The sequence below is a fragment of the Ambystoma mexicanum genome, chromosome 5q (assembly GCF_040938575.1).
Source record: "Ambystoma mexicanum isolate Mex_15411 chromosome 5q, UKY_AmexF1_1, whole genome shotgun sequence".
Lineage (NCBI taxonomy): Eukaryota > Metazoa > Chordata > Amphibia > Caudata > Ambystomatidae > Ambystoma > Ambystoma mexicanum.
Genome location: NC_090933.1, coordinates 820,355,267 through 820,374,986, shown reverse-complemented (window position 1 = coordinate 820,374,986; position 19,720 = coordinate 820,355,267). Strand labels below are relative to the sequence as shown.

At 44.3% G+C, this 19,720-nt stretch overlaps 1 protein-coding gene across 2 annotated transcripts in view; it reads left to right on the top strand.

The window, feature by feature from the left end:
* The window catches only part of RMDN1 (regulator of microtubule dynamics 1), an 857,211-nt gene that overhangs the window by 97,856 nt on the left and 739,635 nt on the right, over positions 1–19,720 (top strand). For both annotated transcript variants that reach the window (XM_069621304.1, XM_069621303.1), the window contains exon 2: positions 13,089–13,176. In XM_069621304.1, the coding sequence (XP_069477405.1) occupies positions 13,089–13,176 (88 nt within the window). The remainder of the gene's footprint in view (positions 1–13,088; positions 13,177–19,720) is intronic.

Below are 19,720 nucleotides of genomic sequence, written 5' to 3'. Positions count from 1 at the left end.
GCCGCCAAATGAGCCGCCACAGCAACAAATGGAAGAAATACCACAGAATGACGATGATTAAATACGACCGACAGATCATTGCATGTAACGCTCTCCGCAACTGAACAATCGGAGGCACAAGCTGGAGCAAATACTACACAGAACGGCTGGCGGCTGCGATAAACCACACCACGCAAGCCACCCCCCGATTGCAACCGCAACAGAACGAAACTTGCAATCACCCGCCTTCAACCCACGACGCCTAATACAATACCCAGACTCTCCACTACGGCGCCTCCAACGCCACAGTGACTAGAGACACCCTAAGTTCAATGGTTTGATTAAGTTTGGTTGTGTGGGCGACAGATGCTTCAGTTGGGGAAGGAGTATGGGGAGGGGGGAGAGTTGGGACATGTTCGCGTTATTTGTTGGCAACAAGGAAAGCACGGCTTAGACAAGCACTTTGAGATGGGAAGAAAACAGGGCAGTCCAAACACCCATAGCGCAGGATTCCTCTCGCCAAAACAGCTACCACCGACACGGACATTCAATCAGGACAAGGAATGAGTACAAAAGAGCCAAATACTAAAAAACTTACTATCATGACATGGAATGTCAATGGCCTGGGAAACTGCATCAAAAGAAGACTGGTAACACAATACCTGAATCGTCACAACCCAGACATAGCACTGCTTACCGAGATGCATTTAGCTGGCACACGATGCCAATTCTTCAAAAGAACCAAATACCGTACAGCAATACATGCAGGTTTTTCAATGGGCTCGAGAGGTGTGCTAATACTAATAAACAAGAGAATCCCTATTGAGATATCCAACATAACCCTGGATACCGGAGGGAGATTTGTCCTCATAAAAGGAACGCTATGGAATCAAACCATTGCCATAATGGCGATCTATGCTCCCCCGGCGCTTATAACTACTTTACTCGACGACATCACACCGATCATAGCCAACAACACTGCAGATATACTAGTAGTAGGTGGAGATTTCAATGACGTAATGGACGTCAACTTAGACCGCACACATATAAGAGGGAGAAACCCAGCGATAACAACTAAAATAGCCACCTTCGCTACAGCAATGGGACTGAAGGATGCGTGGAGAGATTTGCATCCGACGGAGAAACAATACTCTTTCCACTCGGGAGCACATGCATCGTTGTCTAGACTAGACTACATCTTCCTCCGTGGCGAAGACATACACAAGGTAACGGAGGCAACGCTACAGCCCAGAGGGATCTCAGACCACTCGCCGCTGATGATCCTACTCGAAACAGAAAGACCCATGCCCCCACTGACTTGGCGCCTGAATTCATATTATCTAGGATTCACAGAGTTAGTAGAAAAGATTCAGGAAGCCACTGCCTCATATTTTGAACTAAATCAAGACTCGATAGACGACCAAGGAACCATATGGGAGGCGTACAAGGCAACGCTGAGAGGTGAAATACTGAGTTGGACTGCCGCTCACAAAAAAGCACACAGGAAGGAGGTTGAAGACGCTGAAACAGACGTCAGAAATGCCGAAATGCAATATATAAATACAGGCGCTCCAGACGACAACAGAACCCTGCAAGCGGCACAAAAGAAGCTGCACAATATCACACTCACCTGTGCGAAACAAGCACATAGAGCTATGCGCACTAGACTATACGAGACTGGAGACAAAGCCGGCAAGATGCTGGCGTGGTTGGAGAAAAGAGAGGAGGGGCAACGCCAGATAAGATGTATAACCACCATGAAAGCTGAACGGACCTGGACTGATTCGGCCATTGCTGAAACCTTCGCAGAGTACTATGAGACACTATACGCCTCCCCGACGACTGCAGTGGATCCCAGTATCCTAGATACACTCACCATACCACACCTAAGTGATACGCAAAGGATGAGCTTAGAAACAGAAATCACTGAGGAAGAACTATCAACAGCCCTATCCCAACTCCAAAATGGTAAAACCCCAGGGCCCAACGGCTTCCCAGTGGAGGCTTGGAAAAAGATTGGCAACGAACGAATAGTACCATACATGCATAAAATGTTCCTGTATGCCAAAAAAAGAGGAACCCTACCCCCGGACCTGAGAAAGGCCACCATAGTGGTGATTCATAAGGAAGGCAAACCAGCAGACATATGCAGCTCCTACAGGCCGATTTCACTTATAAACATAGAAGCCAAAATACTAGCCAAGATATTGGCTAACAGACTCCAGACAGTCATACACACTCTTATCCACCCAGACCAATGTGGCTTCATGCCGCAGAGATCCACACGCATGAATATCCATAGGCTACACGCCGCCATTGAACAGTCCCCATCGTTGCGGGAGTCACTAGCACTCCTCACGATTGACTTCGAAAAAGCCTTCGATTCAGTCCACTGGGAGGCCTTGTGGTGCATCATGGGTAGGATGGGGTTGGGTGAGCAATTCATAGGCTGGGTCAAGTTGCTCTACAATACACCGACAGCTGAGATAAGGGTGAACGGATGGACCTCACGCACCATTAATCTGGGTAAAGGGACCAGGCAGGGGTGTCCCCTCTCGGCGATGCTATTTGCACTGGCAATTGAGCCCCTGGCAATAATGCTGAGAGACTCACAGCTGTGGAGGGGGTTCCAATGGGCCCGGGACTGGGAGGATAGAGTTTCCCTCTAGGCCGATGATCTACTGATCTACATGAGCGATCCACCAGTCTCATACCCCATCGTCACCCAAATACTAAACAGTTATGGAGCATTTAGTGGTCTACGGGTAAACTATAGCAAATCCATTCTATTTCCGATCCAAGGAACTGATGCAACAGCTCTATGCAATTGTCCATACAGAATAGAAACCGAGCAGTTTAAATATCTTGGGGTACAGGTTACGACGGACCTCAAGCAATATGTATCCCAAAATCTACACCCAATCAGAGATAGATTCGCAAACGACGTGAAACACTGGATGACCCTCCCTCTCACCCTATTAGGAAGGGCGGCAATGTTTAAAATGCTCGCTCTACCCCGATTCGTATATATCCTCCAAAACGCTCCACTGTATGTACCCAAAATAGAATTCCACAAAACAGACGAGATTCTCAGAAAGCTCCTCTGGGGTGGAGGACACCCCCAGATCGCACTAAAAACCCTGCAACGCTCTGTATGGGAAGGAGGTATAGGACTTCCCCACCTACAAACATACTATTGGGCAGCCCAGATGCCAATAATAAATGACATCCTGCATAACAACCCTGAATTACCACACATTAAAGCGGATAGCCAGATGGTTATGGGGCTCACCCCACTAGAGACCCTCTACCATAGCAAGGTACGCATGATCCCCAACACAATTAGAGCACACAGAACACAAATATGGCGAGACGCACACAAGCACCTAGGATGGGATGGGAAGCTCACGCTGGCACAGCCCCTATGGCGTAATAGGCGATTACCGGAGCTTGGTAAACTGCCGAAATGGGAGGCCTGGGAGGTAGCTGGGATAACGAGGCTAGCAGACATAATTCAAAACGGAGTGATAATGCCATTCCAGACCCTGAGGGACAAATTTAACCTATCCCCCACAGAATACTTTCATTACAGACAAATGCATCATGCACTTACCACATGTGCGATAGACCTACCGAATATTCCAGATTGCACACCAATTGAGAGGAACATTGTGGTAGAACGTATCGACAGTAAAATAACCTCCATAATGTACAATGCAATAGCCTCTTTCGCCACAACGGAACTTACAGACCTGAAAGCAAAATGGGAAAGAGATGTGGGGCCGATACAACCGGAAGAATGGACCAAAGCACTCATGTACCCAAGGGAAGTCGCCATGTCGGCTAGAATCAGATTGATCCAACTTAAAATCCTACATAGGGTATACTACCCAAGAGAAGCCTTACACCAATGGGGGAGAGCAACTGACCCCAACTGTCTAAGATGCCAACAGGCGAGGGGGTCCTTTTTTCACATCTTGTGGGAGTGCCCACGAATCCAGATCTTTTGGCAGAAATGTTGTGACAGATTGTCAGCGGTCATGGGCCAACGAATACCTATGGACCCCAAACTGCTGTTGCTTGGGATGGATGACGACTTAGATATTTCCCGATTTGAGAGACTCATGTTGGCAACAACCACAGGACTCGTAAAAAGGAATCTGGCCCAACTATGGGGCTCATCCTTATCCCCACAATACGACCAATGGATAACGGACGTGGACATCTGTGTGCAAATGGAAACGAGAATATACACTACCAGAGGATGCCCAGGGAAAGCACGCAAGATCTGGCAAAAATGGGAAGACACATAGTATGTGGTGAGCTCATGAACAGATTTCATAGACGTTCGGACTCCCTTGGAGACCCATCTGCATCATGTATAATTTGGATGATCTGTAACTTATTATATGAGAGACTTGATATTCTCACACTTGCAATGTGTATGAAGAGCCGTGCTTAGAGAATGCTTGTATGCCCGATCGATTCGATTGAATTCTTTGTTCTTGATTTGTATGTTTATGTTTATAAAATGAATAAAATTTGTTATAAAAAAAAAGAGGAATGTGAGTTCCTGGCATGTGCATAAATTATTTAGGAAGTGCAATCCATTGGCATGATATTGCTGCAGGCAGGTTTCAGGGCTCTTGCTCATGCTGGTATCAATTCAGTCAATTGCCATGCTCGTCTTGTGCTGGTGTTTGTTGAATAGCCATGTTTTTAGTTCTTTCCTGAAGGACAGGTGGTCTTCCTCTGTGCACAGGTGGTTGAGAAGAGTTCCAGAGTTTGTGTACTTTAAGGTAGTCTGTGAATTTCTTTGTGATTGATTCAGGCCCACTACCATAGAAGGCGTGGGGGGAGGTAGATCGTTTTGAAGTAAATCATCCTTTTCATTGTGCATAGTACTGAGGTGAAGTGTTTGTACATTATCAACCTTAGGGGAAATATGGGTGCCATGTTTTGGAGGCTTTCTGATCTCTTGAGTAGATATTCTAGTTAAAGGCTGTTGGCCTAGTCTAGTCATCATGGTACAATTGTGATTCCTGCCATCTAACTTTGTGTGAACTTTGAAATGAAACAGCTCCTTACAATAGCTTTAATTTGTGGTTGTATTGTGTGATCAGTATCATTGTGATTCCAAGGGTCCTCACTGTTGAAGTGGGCAATTGGGAAGAGCCTATTATGTCTGGCCAGCGGCATGCTTAGGGGTTTGGTGAAGACATGTCACAGATCATAAGCTCTGTTTTGGTTGGGTTGAATCTGTTTGAAGTCATCCAAGAGTCCAGGGGTGCAAGACATGTACTGAGGTCTGGGGTTTTCTTTGTTGGGTCATTTGTAAATTTGTATTTGATGTGTGTGTCAGCAGCATAGTTGAACCATGTAAGGCCTGAGTTCTTAATAAGGGTGGCAGACGGGGGTCCTTACAACTCTGCCGGTCTGGAAAAAAGTGTTGGTATTCCCATATGCCGGCACCTTTCTCGAGTACACGTTTGCTGATGGAGGTTACCTGATTTACCTCCAGCAAAGAGCTGGAGGTAAATCAGACCCCCACCAGCAAAACACTGCCAGTATTTCTGGCACCGGTGTTACCGGTGGCAGAAATACCAGCACTCCCCTCATGGAGTAGGACTCCATGGAATGGGGATTTACTGGTATTCCTGCCACCTATAATATCCCGGTAATTCTGGGATATTACAGGTGGCGGGAACGGTAGTACCATTTGCTGGTATCCCGCCGGAAGTATTGGCGGGATACTTGCAAACATGTAATGACCCCCAAGATCTAATAGTGGGTCACGTAAATGTTGATGAAAAGAGTAAAGAGGCTGCATCCTTTGGGTACTCTGCATGTCAGGTTGCAAGGATTTGACCTTAAAAGCGCCAGGAGTCAACTCTGTCGCTGGCTGTCGAACCCGCACATAAAGCGAGCAATGACAAGGGAACTTATCCCATTCGAACGTTGCCTAATGACTCAGGCTCCAAAAAAATTATTTCAAACACATACAAATACCTGAACACACATACGGAAGACGTCAAGTGGATATATATGAAGAGATGGCCAAAAGCCCTCCATGGCACTATACCAATGACACGCTGGGAAAACATATGGGGGTTGATCACTAAGCTGACTCAGGCAATTCAGACTAGGGAGATGTGGACAAAGATTCTGGTCCAGTGGCACTACATCCCGCAGAGGCTACATGCAATGTACCCCCAGACCTCAAATGTGTGTTGGCGGGGATGTGGCCAAATGTGGGACTGGAGACACATATGGTGGGAGTGCCCAGAAATACAGCAGTTCTGGGGAGATGTGAAAACACGTTGCAGGAGATGTTGAAGGACACGGGCAAGCTATACGAAAGGGTGTGGCTTTGTGGACTATGGGACCACAGGGAGAAGCTTCTGAGGAAAATACAGAAGCAGAACATTATGGGTCAACTAGTAGCAGCATGGCTAGCAATAGCTCAAAAATGGAAGCAGAAAAATCCACCGTCTATCCTAGAATGGCTACAGAGGGTATGGTCGTTCATGGCAATGGAATGGATTGCGTTGAAGATCCACGAGATCAACACACGTTCAAGACGGATTGGGGTACAATCCTTACATACCTTCAAAGTGACTACATGGAGCAATGGTGCCCGCCCAAAATTAGGATCCTCGATTTATTCAACTCATAGAGATATGAACTCAAAACTGTGGACACAATTAGACGCATTGACAGACCCTTCCGAGGTTGGGGTGTGTTGGGGGAAGAGGGGCGTTGAATGTTTTTACTCTTATTTATGAGCAATTGTAAAACTAATAAAAATACATGTAAACAAAAAAGGTCCAGGAGTTTTGTTTCCATACTCTTGATCCGGAATGAGGCAATCCATCGTAGGCTGATTCCCTTTACTCCAATGTCCTCAAGTATTTTTAGTAGGATCTCCTAAAGAATGGTGTTGAAGGTGAATAAAATGCCCAGTGAGATGAGTTCACTGGGTGAGTCGGTGCCTGTGTTGTTCATTAAGATGACCCATATAGAACATATTTAAACATAAAAATAGGATGACCCATTTAGAGCATATTGTGTATTATGTTCCTCTTGTTGGCCTGAATCTGTGTGTTGATTTGTGAAGGAGGCAATTGTTTTTAGCGTATACCTATAGCTTACACTAGCTAGATTTCACAGGAGTTTATCAATTAAAGGTATATTGGTGATTGTACAGTAGTATGCTGGGTCATGTGGGTCGCCCATGGGTTTTGGAGAGGTTTCACTACGGATGTTTTGAAGTTGTGAGGGATGACTGCTGAATTTATGGAGGCATTAAACAGGGCTAGAAAGGCAGAATTAATTCCAGGTTGCTTGATTATCATTGTGTAGATGTTGGGGTGGACACATGTCTTCCAGAGGGCCTGCTGGGTTTCTGGCGTTGACCACAGAGAGGAGAACATGAGTGGCGAATGGATGGAGGAAAAGTAGTTAATGTTAGCATACAAAATTCTGTAGGTTTAGGATCCGTAGTTGGGTGTGGTCAGGTTATACCTTTCCTGTCCAGGTGGTTCTGGATTTGTAGAATTATTTTGCTGAATTGTGTCACAAAGGAGTTGCAGAGTTTTGTCATGGGTGTTGGTGCTCTATTGCATGCTGAAGAGCTTTTGAATTCTTTGATGCTTTGAAAGCCTTCTTCCTGACCATACTGCTTTGATTGGATTCAATGTGAATAATTGTTTTTTTGCTTTGATATGCTCTACTCTATAGAACCACAGGTAGTCGGATTGTTTTTGGAAAAGAAGTTTCCTTTCCAGATATTCGCAAATTATTGTTTACCTCTTTTTGATGTGGTTAAGCTTGAACGTAAACTACTTAGTAACTTGTTTCTTTTGTGCGACATTTAAGATTTTCTGGTGCTATACTTTTCAAGAAGGTGGTCAATGTTGTTGAATTGGCCATTTGGTGTTCAAGGTTGAATTTCAGTTGTGTGAAGGGTTTTGGAGGCTTTGAGTGTTTCCAAGAGAATGCCTAGCTGAATCACTTTCCATGGTCTAACTAACATTGAGAGTGCTTTGAATGATTTTGCAAGCACTGGTGATTCGGTGAAGATGGTTATTGGGATGGATAGGGGGTCTCCCTAGGAGAAGCTGTGGGGAAGTCCCCATTGCAGAAGATATCATCAAACATTTATCCAGCATCATGAGTTCATCCTTAAACAAGCTGTCTGAGGTGTAGACAACCAATGTTTTTGGGACTTTAGCCTACTTTTCAAGCCATATGTTGATGACTTCCAGTATGGTGAGTCTTTGGGGTCTGCAAAGTGATAAGCAAACATGTCAGCCAGATAGTCTACAAAAGAAGGGCTGTTAGATGGTGGTATGTAGAGGAGTAGAAAGGTTAGCATGGACATCAGTGAGGTTGATAACATTAAGACAAGTAATTCCCAGTCCGGTATGTTGTCAGAGAAACTTTGATAGCGACTCTGTGTACAAGCTTCCCGTGTCCTGCAACCCTCCATCAGTTCAAGTTCTCTAACCAGGAATATACCTCTAAGATAAGTGCACAGCCATATGCAGGAACCTCACAATGGTTGCCCTACAGAACTCCAGTTTCCATTCATACACACCACACAGCAAGACTGCATCATGCCTAGAATATTGAAAAATAACAAGACTTGAGTGGAGGAAGAAGCAGGTAAGCAATGAGTATGCTTTTGCAACACCAACAAATCAATCAACAGAAAACAAAGGTAGTCATATCATCTTCCCTAACAGGTCCCAAATTACTTTCAGCTCTAGATATCATGTCAAAAAATGTATTCCATCAGCAACAAATGACTACGTCTCCGCTCAAACTAGCAACTGACCCGATACAAAACATAAGAACCCACAGAAGACTTCAAACAACAATACATCTGGTAATGCAGCAATAAATGTGGTATGAAAAAAACAATCTGGTTGTACAACAATAGATTTGGCTATTACATAATTAATCTAGATATTCAACCACCACAAAGCTCCTACCGGAAAGCGTGATGGTGGGGGGGGGTTGTAGTTATATAAGATTTGGTTATGTTGCTATGGAAACCTTGTTTTGGGACCTTGCATGAAGTCTATTGGCACCATTTCAAATCTCAGACCACTTTGTATAAGGAGAAATCCAACTTTTCTGGCAAATGTTGACCTTGCAAGTGTCACTGGAAGGTCTATGCAAACACAGTTTAAGCTATATGTGAATTAAATCTATTCGAGATTTCTTGATGCCTCGCGGTGTTACAGAAGTGAATATTCCATCACAGGAGCACTGCAGGGCTTTTATTTTATTTTTTTAAAAGGACAAGCTGACCTATCTGGATATTGTGTTCTCATTATTCTCCAGCATTGGATCTTTCATGGATTCACATGCTTAGAATATTCCCCATCGTCAGGCTGGGAACCCTGACGACGGGGAATATTCTAAGCATGTGAATCCATGAAAGATACCAATGCTGGAGAAATGGAGTTACAGGTAAGAAACTATTCCCGATCGCTGCCTACCATATAGTGACATAGCAATATGTTTGATGTTTGTTTGTTTGTTTATTTTATTTATATGGCGCGCCTGACCCAGGGGTATCTGGGCTCTTAGGTGAAGATAATGGTTACAGGAAACATTATATATACATATTACTGATAGTAGATATAAGTAAAATACAGTTTATAGATACATATTGCACATTTATAGATTCAACATAACAAAGGGCGCAGGGTAGGTGGGGAGACTATACAATTATGGGATACAAAAACGGGGAGAGAGAGCTGTACATGAAGGATGGCAGCATAGGGGGAGTGTTAGGTGTATGGTAAGTGTAGTTAATTGTTATTCAGTAACCATGTGATGACATGACTTCTGAAATGTTCCCTACTGCACCCACTAATACAGATGTTAATGTTTGCCCCACTAATAATGTATTAAGAGCTACACCAGCCTTTGCATCCCAGGGACATGGAGAGGCACCTGCCCATATAATAGTGAATTCCTTAACACTTATCTGTCATTAGGTAGGAGTACCTGATCATCTCAAACACACTGTTCTTACTCCCCTCCTAAAGAAGACTTCTTTCAACCCAACCATACTCATTAAATATCAGCCTACTGCTGGCCTGGCCTGCCAAGAGCCCAGAAAATGTGGTAGTGAATCAGCCGCAAGCACAGAACAGTGTTCTGTCTGAGATAGATTTCAACAAGCCATTTTCCCCAGTCGTAGGATTGCAACAGTACTTCTGACCATTTGGGACAACATTTTTTATCATAGCTGACAATGGCTCTCTCACACTGCTCATCATGCTAGACATGTTGGCAGCATTCGACACTGTCAACCATGGCATTCTGCTTGAATGCCTGAGCTCTGTAGGAGGTGTAGGAGGAATACCCCTAGCTTGGTGCCATTCGTTTCTACATAACCACCACCAATATGTTCAGATCGACTAGTTCTCCATCTCCTCAGTCTTGGTGAAATGTGATGTCCCTCAGGGCTCTACTCTTTCATTAAGCATCTACCTCTGCCATCTTTTTGACCTCTTTCCTTCACTTAATTTTCAGTATCACGTCTATGCAGATGACAGACAGATCTACTTGCAAGTTCATGGCACCCAAGATGATATTTTCACCTTTATCATCTTGACTGGAACATGTCTGCATCTGGCTAAATAATAGTACATTAAATAGAAATGCTTCTGAAACTAAGGTTCTGCTGCTGGAACCTAATGATTCAGTACAGAACATAGCCCACCTCCCTGCCCCACCAGGCTCTCCCATTCACTGGAAGACTAAAGAATCCAGGGTGCTTGGTTGGAATCTGGCCGGAGCATTGAATCAAGGGCACCTTTTTTTTCTACTTCCCCAAATATTTAGTTTCTTGCCTCTCATTCCATCTGTCTTTCATAAGCAGGGAGTAGGCTGCCTCCTTTCTGCACAATTGCATTATGCAAATTCCATTTAGATAGGTCTCCAATCCTATAAACTCCAACACCTAAAAAGCATTAAAAATGGTGTAATCAGACTTATTTCCAGTCAAAGCAACCTTTGATTCTATTGTTTTACCTTTAAAATTGTACATAGATTGATCCTTCTTTACTCCAAGGCCAGGATCAAACCCTATGCACATTAGGTCTCTTCGCTCCTCCTGCCTTCTGCTCCTGGCCTTAGCTCCACCCAGGTAACATAATCACGTAGGTTTACCTTTCAGGTGCCCAGACTGTGGAATTCACTACCACTAGAAATATGAAGCATTCACAGTCTCGTGACTTTTAGCATAGTCTAGAAGTCTCTCCTGTTCTCAATCACTTTTGGTTCCTAATCCAGTGCCTCCTCCAAAAAAAGGCCAAACTGATATTTAGAAATATCAGTCTAAATCTATTAAAAATCATGCCTCCTTCAGGGTCTACTTCATAGAGCGTGCGCTGCTCCCTGGCCACCATGCTCTACTTAGTACCATCTTCTAGCCTCCGGTATATAAATGTTTCAGAAGACACATGATTCCTTCTTTCTCTTGATCCATCCCAATTCTAAGAGCCTGGAGGTTTGGGGTTTGAACACTAAGCCAAACCATAATGCTGTTCCCCACACTCTTGTAATAGTGGGTCATATAAACTAAACACCGTTGGCAGAAAGGACTTTGCTTCTGATAGATTTAACCTGAGGGCTACACATGTCATGTGTGCCCATGTAATTTAATTACTCTGTAGAATGTTGCAAAGAATTCTGACATCACATGCTAGCTGGCATGTAGTGTTTTGTATTGTCATAGTTGACCTAATGCCAACTTGACCTACTCCCATTTGACTGCATCTTTTTGGTCGAATTCAGTAGGTCAAATGGTATATTTTAATACAAACATAGTGGGGTGGGCTAAGGGAATAGTGGGGTGGGCTAAGGGAATAGGTTGCGGTGGGGGGAAGTTGGAGGAAGGTGCGGGGGGGTCTCCCCCCGAATTAGGTCAAAAGAAAATGTGACCAAAAAGTGTAGGTCAAATCGGCAGTAGGTCAGGTTTTTTAGGTCAAACAACCCATATCTTAGGGTTCTTTCTTGCAAATGATTACCAATGGAAAAGATGCTTGTGAAGCACAGGTGGAGTACATTGCTGAACATTATGGACTGTCTGGGTAACATCCATGAGTTCAGCAGACCACTTTCCCGGGAACAGCCAAGTCCAAATTCTGCATGACGCTGACCTCAAAGCCTCTATGCTGTGAAATTGAAAACGTCTTCCCTAGTATACCCTCCCTATACATTTTCCATATAAGTGCCAGCTCATTTAGCACCAGATCAGCACATCAAACGTCCCAGCAACAAGAGAGGGAGGGCAATTGTCAGCAATAATATATAAACCTTTATAAATCTTGGACTGCAATGGGAGCTTCAGGCTGCAAAATTACCCTCCTAAAATGGGAGGAATCTACCCAACCTTGAACCTTTAAATGAGGCAGGAGTCCTCTAAGTGAGTTTCTTAATAAAGCTTGTCAGGGGTCACGTAATCAGCCTGTAGATCGAACCTGCATGTTTCTTGGTCCCCTGACCTCTGCAAGGAGCTCAGCCAGCTGGAATGAGTGCATTTGGTGGTCTTTTGTTGAGCATAGTGTTGCTCTCAGCCCAGTTGAAGCCCCTTCTAAGGATAGAAAGACCCTTCAAAGAGGTCAAAGGGGGGGGGGTCGCATGATCTGTCCGAAGATCTTGTAAAAGCAGGCTGATTCTATTGGAGCCATTTCAAATGCCTCCGACAAACATTAATAGTAGGAGGCATTTACACTTTCCCAAGACAAAGTGGGAAGAAAAGGTTTTATGGCAATTTTGCCTGTTTTAAGACCACTTGCCCGCTCTACCGTTCTAGCAAACAAAGCCGATGTGGACATGTGAACTTTTTATAATCTCCTAATACATGGCCATATTTAACAAATGAATTTATGGACAGCAATGTACCTAGAACCAAGACCACATTATTTTGAATGATATTAGAATCTGAAACCTCAATAATTGCCTTTTGTGTTTTTAAAGAAGGATCAGAACTCTTTGGGCCATGTTGTTGTGCAGATGACACTTTTCTCCAGGATATAAATACAGAACTTGCTCTCATGTACTTTAACTTTTTCTCTTAATAGTGCAGGCAGTTATAGAACAAGCAGACCAACTGTATGGAAAAGGAGAAGTAGAAAAAGTTTATGAGTTGCTGTCCAAGCAAAAAAACAGGTATTTGACTTGTATGGTATACTTCAAAATATCGCCATCTTTTCAGAATGTTGATCTTTTTGGTAACACTACAAAACAGACATTGGCAAAGTCAATAGTTGTGCATTTGCAGTTGTTTCTTGCATATGACCTCTATAGGCATGCTTTTGTGTTGGCCCACAAAGAACAGGCCCAATCCAATGAAAATGCAAACTGAGAGGTTGGGTTAGAAATACATGAAATATGAGACCATGATGTACTGCTTGATGGTTCCATGTCATACTATATCCAATGTAAACCTTTGCATCTGTGTTTTTCCCTCAAGACATTCCCACTGATTCTCCTCTTCTCTCATCATGCTCCTGCGCTTGCAAGGCGGGTCTCTCTCCTTCAGCCTCAATGTGCCTATTACCCCTCCTCCCACCCTCGGCCAGTCATAAGGGGCCTCATTTTGAGTTTACCAGTATTCTGGTGGTAATATCGAAATTGCTGTTACCGCCACTTGGTCCGGCGAAATTACTGCCAGATTTGAAGTGGCAGTAAGGGTGGTAAATCCCAATTCCATGGCGTCCAATAGAACTCCATTGGGGGATTCCCCTGTATTACCGGCACCGGTAATACTGGTGCCAGTAATACAGGCTATCTTTGCTGGTAGGGTGTTGGATGTACCTACAGCTGTTAGCTGGAGGTAATTTCTCCACCACACCAGCAATCTTGTAGTTGGCCGGTGCGGTAACGTGTGGGTATGCATTAATACCGTACGTTATTACTGCACTAGCCAACTTATAATGAGGCTCTTGCCTCCATTTGTCCACCTTGTACCCCTCTGGTGGGTGTTTGTACCCACTGTGCACCCTTGCTTGGGAGGGAGACTCCACCTTCTTTACACAATGATTTACATGCTGCGGTTCAATCCACCTTCCTGGCAACTCCATACACTGTTCACCCCTACATTGTCTTATCTTTAATTTTCAGTGAACGGGAGATGCATTTACCATCAATGATGCCTTACGTTTCCTTCTGTGCTGCCTGTCATTCTTCTACCCTTGTCCTTTTTGGGTTGCCTGCAGTACCCACCCCCAAGATGTGTTTCTGGTATCGCAGGACCAATATCTAGCCATACTGATGCTGCTGTTGCTGCCATGTAATAGGCTCTGATGACTTAGGGTCCATAAATATTCATCCGAGTGTAAAGGTGGAGCTGTCCCAAAACAACCCAAAAACAGGAGGCACAGAATTTTCAACATAGAGTACACAAACTATGGAGGATAGATATGTTGCGAAGCCCTGAGCATTATAATTGTGTTTTTCTGTTCTCCAAGCCCTGCACCTGTACGTCATGCGACTCCCATTTCGACACAAGTTGCAAACCCGTGCACCATGACCTTCCACCTATCTTTTTGATGAATCGCCAAGCTGAGGCACTGCTGTTTGAATTTAATTTCGTCTATTTTCTTTAAATTACCAAGGCAGCTACCTCACAAAAAAAGGGCCTTTCATGGCAGTGGGAGCGTTGTGTTCATGCTCTAACTTTGTAAATTGGCACTAATGCCCTGTCGATTCATTGCATGCATCTTTTGTGTATTTATTTGCCTTTTGCCTTGGACGGCACCTGCTTGTCTGGAATAGGGTTTAAAGTTATGGAGTCTCCTTCCTTTGCAACAATGAATCAATGCCTGCTTTTCCTACCCAAACATCCTGACCTTCGAGACGCCTGCACTCACCACAAAATACAATTCAATTAAAAAGGGCCTTAGTTCTGAAAGGCAACCTAACAGAATAACATGATATAATATGCGCCCTGCACTCCTGATCTTATACCAAAAAGGATGTTCTCTTGCTCACAATGACCGAATGCCGTTCACACTGCCCAAGCACAAACTCCATAACGGGGCATGTCTCAATTCTACGACATAGCATAACACTATGCTTATAAAATTAAAACTATAAAAGAAAAGAAATGCATACAGAAATAAACACATTTGCTTCAAAACGAAAACCACCCTGATACATGTATGTTTGAAGGCTTTACTACATATGTGTTTCAATACTTTGATACATGTGCATTTTTTGCTAAGTATATGTTGCTGCATACATATTTAACTATCATCCTAAAGCTCTATTATAATGAGGCTAATATATACTTCTGTCGCCTCTGTCATTAAACTTACACGTGTCTACATGACAACCACATCACCATTAAGGGCCTAAAATCTAGCTGTTGGGGGCTTTTTCAACTTATATCTGCGCACGCACCTGGGACACTGAATCTGCATGTTTCTATCGCACATAGAAACACTTGTGTACAAGTGCATTATAAATGCCACATCATATCATATCATGTTAAAACTCCCCCCTGTTGTTAATTGATTAATGAGCAACTGTGACCCTCTCCTCTGTGGCCCTATCATAATTATCTTTGGGGGCCCAAACTTTACAAACTCCACACCACGTGCTTGATATTCATCTGGGTACATGACAAAAAAATTACAATCTCCATCTGATTCACAATCTACCCATGCTTCTATGTACCTGGTGAGATGTAGGGGTTGAGAAAAAAGTGCACCCGGGAGACCATTCGGAAGCTCCAACCTAGCCACACAATGTTCAATCTGGCAAATGTTCTGCCGCATTGGTTTGTGAACGTATCTTGAGATGGGAGTGGCAATAGTTTATTGTTCTTCTTTATGTTATTTTCCCTCTTCCCCCCTTCTATCCCCAGTCTTTGTCATGCACTTGAACTATCTGACAATTCATTAGGCATAGTACAGTAGTTTATTGATTATATGCTCTTTTCCTTCTCACCCCCACCGCCTTCTCTCACTCCTTCCTGTCATGCACTTGCACTAGTTGAAATCCCTTAGGCGTAGTATGCTAGTTATTTTCGTTAGCTCATTTAGAAATGGCAAGGCCTAAGAATGACAACTCTATTCCCTTGTTCCCTTTCCGCCCTTGAAGGGCTTTGAAGCAATTCACTTGTGTATAAGAGCTTACAAATAAACAATTACAATTACTATCAGTACTTATCAGTGTTAAAGTCATCATGTTATTCCCCCTGGTCCCAATCCTGCTACACCACCCCACCACTATCTGACACAGAAATAAACGCAATGATCAACACTACGGCAATAGGAATGAAAACTTTAAACATGTTGCTCAACCACCTAGGCATCCAGGAAAAGAGTGAACTGTAGCAATCATCCTTGACCACCCTGTTAGTCTTTTTCTCCATGGCCATATTGAGTGTGTAAAACTCAGTAATGGCATCAGTCAGGCTGCAGTTGTCAGCATCATTTGCTGGGTTCATAGTGCAACAACTTATCTCTATTTTTGTGCACCCCCCTTCCACGACCATTATCATGTCCAAAACATATCTGTTTAGCAAGGCGATCAAGCGCAGTGCCCTCAGCTCCCCTTTCATGGCATTCAAAACTCTTCTGGTGCCATTTGCCAACCACATCCGCACCAGAAGAGGTTTGAATGCCATGAAAGAGGTGCTTAGGGCTTAGGGCACAGAACAGATATGTTTTGGACATGATAAGGGCCATGGAAGGGAGCCAAGTTGCATTGGCTACAGCCTGGACCCCTGAAGCAAATAAAGAAGTAGAACTGTTGCAGTCTTGGAGAAGATACGGAACTCCTACAGTATTTTCTTGAGCTTGTCTGACAACATCTTTGAAAAGTAATTATTCCTTTGCAAATTCACAGTTCTCATTTTCCTTGATAAGGTCACGTTTCCCATTTTGCAGTGCATTTTCATCGATCTCCCAGTACGTGTCTGGTACAGTAATTTGACAGCTGGATGTTCATCAAATGGGATAAGATGCAATTTCGGCACATGCGACTCAGACTAATGTTCACAATTTCATCTCTAGGTGTGGCACATGCTACCATTCACAATTCCATCTAAGTGTGGGACATGCTGACAATTGCATTCTATCTAGATGCGACTTAAGCTTATGTTCACAGTTTAATCTCAAAGTGTGGCACATGCTACCATTCACAGTTCCATCTAAGTGTGGGACATGCTAACATTTACAATTCTATCTAAGTGTGGGACATGTTGACAATTGCATTGTATCTAGATGCGACTCAGGCTAATATTCACGATTTCATCTCAAGTGTGGCCATGCTACCATTCACAATTCCATTTAAGTGTGGGACACGCTACCATTCACAGTTCCATCTAAGTGTGAGACATGCTAGCATTTACAATTCCATCTAAGTGTGGGACATGCTAAAATGCTCAATTCTATCTAAGTGTGGGACATGTTGACAATTGCATTCTATCTAAATGCGAGGCAGGCTAATGGTCACAATTTCATCTCTAAGTGTGGCACATGCTACCATTCACAATTTTATCTAAGTGTGGAACATGATAACATTCACATTTATATCTAGAAATGACACAGGCTAACATTCATAATTCCATCTAAGTACTCTACTCCCCACCCATGACACACTTTCTTGGGTGGTTGATGCTGGTTGACAGCTGGTGTCTGGCTTCCAACTGCTGACACCTGCAGACACTGTTTGGAGCTGCCATTGTTGGAGCCGCCCTTTTCCTTGGGGCCCTTAGCCGCCAGGGCTGCCGGGCAGAGGGCTGCCCAGGGTGGATGGGTTTTGAATAACTGTCTGACCAATCAGGATTACACTGAACATGGTGTATGCATGGAGCCTATCAGGGTCGCAGGGCGGGCTGGGAGGTGGGTGGAGGGAGGGAGAGGGAAGTGGAGCTGCGGGGAGGCAAGCGGGTGCAGGGCTGGGGCAAGGGCCTAAAAAATTGCCAACCAAGCCCTGGAGGGTCTCGGGCTGCATTTCCCACTCACCTGGTACTCGATGGTAAAGAGCAGCCAAGGTGGAAAGCGAGGTGATTACACCAAACACAGTGTATGCAAGGAGCCTATCAGGATCGCAGGGCGGGTTGGGAGGCGGGCGGAGGGAGGGAGAGGGGACTGGAGCTGCGGGGAGGCAAGCGGGTGTAGGGCTGGGGCAAGGGCCTAGAAAATGCTCAACCAAGCCCTGCAGGGTCTTGGGCTGCATTTCCCACTCACCTGGGGCTTGATGGTAAAGACTAGCATCCCACACAATCCACAGCATTTATTGCATCAAGTGATACCACATTTAGCACCTAAAATTTCTAAAGTGTCAGCAATGTTCAATTAAAAAAGTAAGTTGTGTCTAATAGAATTCTTATCAGGAAATGCATACAGATACCTAGGTGTTTCAGTACAATTCATCCAATATTTGATAAACGTACCACTATTCACTTTTGTTGCTAGTTGTTTTAAATCTCTTTCTTTACCAGCCTCATGTCTTACAGTTTTCAATAGGCGCTTAGTTCTAGCAACGGTGTATGTCAACCAGATTAACTCATTCTCTTTTGGCCACTTTATGTACGTATTTCTGAGGTACGTTAAGATACTCAGAACCGCTCTTTTCTCAATGATATCAAAAGTTAACATTAAGTCTACAATCATTGCTGCATTGTCCAGCACATACAGCTTAGTGTATAATATTGCAGTTTTATATTCCAAAATGTCCACAATACACATCAAATTACATTCTAACAGAATGTATTCAATAGAGAGAGATTTGGGTAATCTAAGTAACATTTTAAAGTTTTCCCTTCAAATCTAGCTAATCACTTTTGCTGATTCTAGCATCAATATCATATCATGTCATATATAATATCCGTACCCTGTGCTCCCCTGAGTGTCATGCAACAAATGACTCACCTGTCTCCCATCTCCATCATGCCCCCTGTGCACTGATGCTGCTGGTCCTGCTCACCTCAGCTGCACCCACCACAGTGAACGCAAGCCTGCCACCAATGACAATGTACCCTGTGCACCTCTGAGTGCCATGCAACAACTGCAACAAATCACTCACCTGCCTCCCATCACCAAGTCTCCCACCACACCCATGCTGCTGGACCTTCTCACTGCAGACCAATGCACTGAAGAATACCCTACACAATGACTACTTCCTCGCCGACAACATCACCCCTATGTGCAGCCATGAGTGTCATGCAACAACTCCTCAAAATGACTCATCTGACTCACATCATCATCTGGGCTTGCCAAATCACCCTGTCAGCTCGCACAGACATGCAGTTCATGAATCAAAAACAATTGGACAGCCTTGAGGTGACCTGCATGAAACAAGGAAACCTGACAGGGGTTGCACCCCTGATTGTCTGGGGCCCTGCCCTCGATGTCTCTCAACTTTGCCATCCAGAGCTGCAGGGGCCCCCATGAGTAACAATGCTGAGTAAAGTGTATGGTGCACTGCATCAAAAGGGTCGTGCACAATGGATGGCTTAGCACCCATGGATGTCCAGGGCTCTGACTGGGACACTTTCGAGCCATTGTCACTGGAGAGGCCTGGGGTACCTGACCACCTGGTCTAGCCCCAGTAGCACACCCCTGGGACACCTACCGAACCCTGCCTCCCACCTGGTCCTTCAGCTGCTGGGCTTGCTTAACCTTTCCCTCTGTGGTAATGCCCATTGGTCCCCACCTGCTCTGAGGACACAGTTCGAGCGTGGAGAAGCCTGTGCAGC